Source organism: Echiichthys vipera, assembly GCF_963691815.1.
Source record: "Echiichthys vipera genome assembly, chromosome: 2".
NCBI lineage: Eukaryota > Metazoa > Chordata > Actinopteri > Perciformes > Trachinidae > Echiichthys > Echiichthys vipera.
In genome coordinates, this window is record NC_139827.1 from 2612379 (window position 1) to 2617778 (window position 5400).

At 41.1% G+C, this 5400-nt stretch overlaps 1 protein-coding gene across 1 annotated transcript; it reads right to left on the reverse strand.

Annotated features, from left to right (window-relative positions):
- Nucleotides 1-2257: 2257 nt before the first annotated feature.
- Nucleotides 2258-4921, reverse strand: LOC310953964 (serine protease 1-like). Its single transcript, XM_083923233.1, has 6 exons — nucleotides 4875-4921; nucleotides 4574-4748; nucleotides 4153-4326; nucleotides 3930-3991; nucleotides 2862-2968; nucleotides 2258-2757 (listed from the first exon to the last, which is right to left on the reverse strand). Exons 1-6 carry the CDS (start codon nucleotides 4912-4914, stop codon nucleotides 2563-2565), a joined length of 753 nt encoding a protein of 250 aa, XP_083779359.1. The 5' UTR covers nucleotides 4915-4921; the 3' UTR covers nucleotides 2258-2562.
- Nucleotides 4922-5400: the final 479 nt, after the last annotated feature.

Below are 5400 nucleotides of genomic sequence, written 5' to 3' on the forward strand. Positions count from 1 at the left end.
GGAACAAAACGCCATAAACTCCAAAAATCTCCATTTTGAGACTTTGAAGGCCACTAACTGCTAGCCATCCTTCGGTCATAGATGCATCCTTTGAACCATCACGACAAAACAAACATGTCTGGGATGGAGAATACAGTAGTGATCTAGTATCTGTCAAAAACATAGGTAGGGAACATCACAACTCACATCTTAGGATGATACTCACAGTCAGGAAGAGCTATAGGTGGAATTTCAGAGGGGTTGGGAAGCTGCAAAAGTGTAAGACAAGTCATAATCCGGCTGTTAAGTCGTGACGTAACGCCCTTTCAAAATATGATTCCCGGGTCCAAGCCTTTTATTTCTACAACGCCGCAGTGCCGTGTTCCCCGTTGTTTGAACAGATCTGAGTTTTTAAAAAACAACGTAATTGTCATTTTACCTCTTTCTCATCATGTTTAACAGACGAAAGAGGTGATGTAATGGTTCACATGTTTGACCTTTGTGTCTGTTTTGTTTCAACGGAGCCTTTGGACCCAGAAATCTTATTTTGAAAGGGTGTTACGTCAGACTTAACAGCCGGATGGACAGTCACCGTTGAATGACTGTCTTTCTGTCCCAACAGCAGCTACCAATCACCTCGAGCTCTACACATTTATGCAAAGTTTGGATCAATTATCAACAGTTTGCCTTTGTTCTCCATAAAGTGACAGCAGCACACTGAAATGAAACTATGCTCTCTTGACTTGAATCACATGTTCTATACTTAGGTTTGTGGGAGAAGGCAGGACGTTGTATGTGGAAGATGAAGCTCAATATATAAGACTTTCCTCATCTGCCAATGTCACCACAAGTCATGCAATGTCCTGGCTCTGTTTGGGATATTTGGCAAACTCAACTGCATCCTCTTAAGTCATGTGTATGATGTAAACTAGTTATTTTCTTTCTGAACACTTCCCTTCAACACTTCACTTATGAGGGTGACGGGCTGTTTACAGTGTTTGTCTTTGTTGTGTTTTTACCTCAAAATTTCAATCTACAAGTCCCTTTCTGTGCGGAGTTTGCATGTTCTCCCCGTGTCTGCGTGGGTTTTCTCCGGGTACTCCGGTTTCCTCCCTCAGTCCGAAGACATGCACGTGTTAGGTTAATTGATGACTCTAAACTTGCCCGTAGGTGTGAATGGTTGTCTGTCTCTGTACGTCTCTATGTGCCCTGTGATAGACTGGCGTCCTGTCCAGGGTGGACCTCGCCTCACGCCCGATGTCAGCTGGGATCGGCTCCTGCAACCCCGCGACCCCGACCCCGGGATAAGCGGTTGAAGATGAAAGTCCGGACGAAGAATCAAAAACTTGGAACAGCACTGGAGACGATCCTACAACCAGCCATGACGGCAAATTAGGCCAGCGGTGTGTGGGGATTTTTGCCACAATATATTTGAAGTTTTGTTTATTATTACTCACTGTGTACGTATAGAAGTTAAATAAAAAGGATTTAGCATACTTTCACATTATCAACTAAACATAGATGGCATAACTAAAGGGTGGATAAGCTCCAGTTTGAAACTAGGTGAATCAAAATGAGGGGGTCAGCCCCACCAGAAGGTTGGATCTTTAGAGTAGGGGGGGATCTTTCTACAGGAGCTGGTGGTTCATTGGAGGAACCGTGTGACCAGGGGGCGGAGGATTCAACTTGTAAACGAATGAGGGCCGGTCTCGGAGTGATGGAACCAGGAACAAGGAACCAGGGACTGCCACTGCAACATTTTGAACCACACACAACAACTCGACGCCGTGAGGTCTGTCCTGTCTTTGGGTTTTTGTCTTCTGAATTTCCTGTTTTATTTTGAAAAGTAACCGTTCTCTCGTTTCAGGTCCCTTGCCCTTCCTCTTGTGTCACCGGCCTGACGTTCTCCCCTGATCCTTGATTGTTTCCACCTGTTCCCCCCTCCCTTCATGTGTATATAGTCAGTGTCACAGTACTCAAATGAGCCAGCCTGCACAATACCAGGCCAGGCCTCCTCCTCTAAGTGGAATAAAGCTGTCATTAATGTTATTAAATACACCTTTTTGCTTTTCCTACCATGACTGTCAAAATGCCCGCTGTGAAAAACTGCATAATCTCACCCTCAGGAAACCAAAGAGCAGAAAAGAGCGAACATCAGACTTTATAAGGTAACAAAAGTGGTCACAATATCAGTCATTGCTGATCTTGAGATATGTGTTAACGGAGCTTTATATTGTGTAGAAATGTGAAAGCATAAAAACAACAGCAATCTGTTAAATGATTGAGTCATCTGCATTTTATTTAAACTGACAACCTCGTAAAGGAAGAGCAGAGAGAGAAGAGAGAGTTTCGTTGTTAAAGGCATATCAATATTACTTTTTAAAGAATAGCAGACTATTAGATTTGTCCCTTTGTTTGGTTTTCCATACAATGACTGTATAATAACATACAAGGTCTGTTGAAATTACAGCAGGGGACAGTTTTTACTGGGGAAAAAAGAAAACTGTAGATTTTGAGACAATGCTAGGCTAACATTTGTGACTCACTACCTTGTGAAATGACAATCGTGTTGTTAAAACCCAATTACTCACGGTCAAAAACATCTCGAGATCTAATTTGGTCCAAAAGGGACTTTTTTTTCCCAATAGTTTTGACGATCCAGTCCAAGTAGGCACAGACATTGGAAGCTGCACCTGGTCCAGTAAAGGCCGTCCCAGGAGCGCTTATATGGACACCGTAAATCATGCCATTGTACACCACTCCTCCTCCAGAGTCCCCCTGGGAGAGAAAGATATTATTTGACACAGACTCTTGCATCATTTCTTGACACCTCAACTTGTAGTGACTGCAGAAATAGATATCAATAACCCATGAGAACTCACTGGACATGTATCCACTCCAGCTGCTCGGTACGTGAACGTGTCTCGAGCGACTTGATAGTTGACAATGTTGGTCAGTGCACATTGGAGAGTTGGGGATTCGCCGCAAACTGGATGAGAACAGAAAAAGAGTTTCTACTTCAAAACAGGGGTGGGCGATTCTGGTCCTGGAGAGCCACTGTCCTGCATGTTTTAGGTTTCTCCCTGCTCTAACACACCTGAGTCTAACAATGATCAAACTGTGACGAGCATCAAGTCTGTGAATGTTCTCATGTGTCCAGGTCGTCTTCATCCCCAAAGCAATTTTAGTCAAAAGCAACTGGACTTTGGTTATTTGTCTAGGAAGACGTTTCACCTCTCATTCAAGAGGCTTCATCAGTTCATGTACGCATCTGACCAGGACCAGGACCAGGACCAGGCTGGGACTGGACCAGGACACGGACCAGGACCAGGCTGGGACTGGACCAGGACCAGGACCAGGACCAGGCTGGTCAGATGGGCTCATTGCTCATTGTCATTGTTAGACTCAGTATATTTATATACAGTAGTTATATGCAGAACAAATCTTACCCCGTGAATCTGATTATGATTCAAAACTTCATCTTCTACTTGTACACAGATAAGGACTCTGTTGAACTTACCACGTCAATCTAATTTTGACTCTTATTATACTTTTCTAAAAATGCATTCAAACATCTTTGGAGAACTTTAAAGACTAGAACAGTGTCTTTAACTTTAGGCCGACGCTTCTGCTTTCAAAACATGGAGAAAAATAAACATGTTTTTAGTGTTAATACTATAAATAGTAAGTGAAGCATTTGGATTTCTCTGCATTGTTTCATTAGTAAGGCAAGGAATTAAATTTGATCCGAAATTCTGATATTCTGCAAAGTTAAATTATATGGTAAAGCTACATCTGCCCATAATAGTAAGACAAAAATAGCAATATTTGAGTGTTATTCTTTAACATAGAGTGTAGTCTATTATTACCCAACATACAAGTCAGAATAAGAACAATAACTGTGGTAACGATTAAACGTTATCATAAGAGAAAAACAAGATTCATCTTACTTTTTTTATTCCCGGGGCCTACAGTTGTGGCTGCATGGCCGGCAATCCGAACAGCTTGACCCCTGAAATACAATCATACAAATATTTTGAAAGGAAACAGTGTCAAAAAACAGATTAAGACAAACTTTCACCAGTAATGACTTTACAATTAAAACAAGATTTTACGTTCATTTCTCATTTTGATCTCGTTCAGACTTAATAAAGGGGAAAAGTCACAACTCACACATTGGGTGTACTTTTACAGTTAGGAAGATTCACGGTTGGAAGTTTTGTAGACTTGGCTAGCTTCAGCAGCATGATGTCATGATCCCCGGGACGGTCCTTGAAGAACTTTTGGGTTGTGGTTTTCACAGATGTTCCTGGACCCGGATGCACCCCCAAAACCGCTTTCAAATTACTGTAAAACATATTTGAATATGATGGATGAGATTATCATGAACAATGCTATCTTTATTTCCTCCGCAAAGGAATTACAGTACAGATGCACAAATTAATTTTCCCTTTTGTTAACATGGTAAGAGAGACAACTGATCTATCACTGATACAGAACTTTTAGATGAGTGAGAACTATATTTTTATACTAGTTTTATGTACGAGTGTAGTTTTGGTCTTTGGTTTTTAAGAAAAACATGGCGCTTTCTTACCGTTTTTTGCAGTGACCTGCAGTCAGAATCCACTGGGGACTGACCAGAGAACCACCACACAAGAAATCACCCTTGCTATCAGTTAATTTCACATGGAACTGACGCTCGTTATTGGCACATGTTCGACCTCCGATGATTCTCTTGTGCAGATCCACCACTGTGCTCACTGTGACACCTGCAAAACAAAGTTGTGAATGAGAACAATTATTGTTTGTGTATAAGCGAACAACTATTTAGTACATGGAAGGAACGATTAACTTGCAACTTAAGTGCAAAATAGAAACAACTGTTGACTACTCACCAACCCACAGCACTAGGAGAAGAAGTGTAAGACGAGCCATCGTTGTCTCTCTCTTTCTGGTGCAAAGTGTCGCCTTTTTAAGTGTGTTCACAGACTCCTGTTGGCCTTGGACTGACCAATCAGATTGTGACGTTTTACCCATTGGCTAAAACAATTTGCGCAGTTGTGCAAATATGAGATCTTTATCAATTGTTGCTATGTGGAAATTTGAGATAAATAATGAGAACAGCTGCCAAGAACATTGGTAGTGTTTTAAAACGTATCGTACATTGTACAAAGGTATTAGGTTAATATTGATTTAAGAAAAGATCAATTAGTAAATAGAGAGATACACAGCTCCAATTTAAAAATGTTTCATTTTGTATTTTATTAAACATGTGGAAACCTGGACTCATCAGAGAGCAACATAGCACTGCCACATAAAGCAGAGAAAGCACGAAAGACATGTTTCAGAAGGTGTACATAGATATATCTATATATATCTATATATATAGATATATATCCATTCATCTTCAACCGTTTGTCC

Excerpts from the sequence above, each read along its gene's own strand:
- LOC310953964 (XM_083923233.1), bottom strand. The coding sequence starts at position 4,914 with ATGGCTCGTCTTACACTTCTTCTCCTAGTGCTGTGGGTTG. Across the intron at positions 4,327-4,573 it reads GCAGGTCACTGCAAAAAACG|TAATTTGAAAGCGGTTTTGG; the intron begins GTAAGAAAGCGC and ends TATGTTTTACAG. Across the intron at positions 2,969-3,929 it reads AGGCCCCGGGAATAAAAAAA|TTTGCGGCGAATCCCCAACT; the intron begins GTAAGATGAATC and ends GTTCTCATCCAG.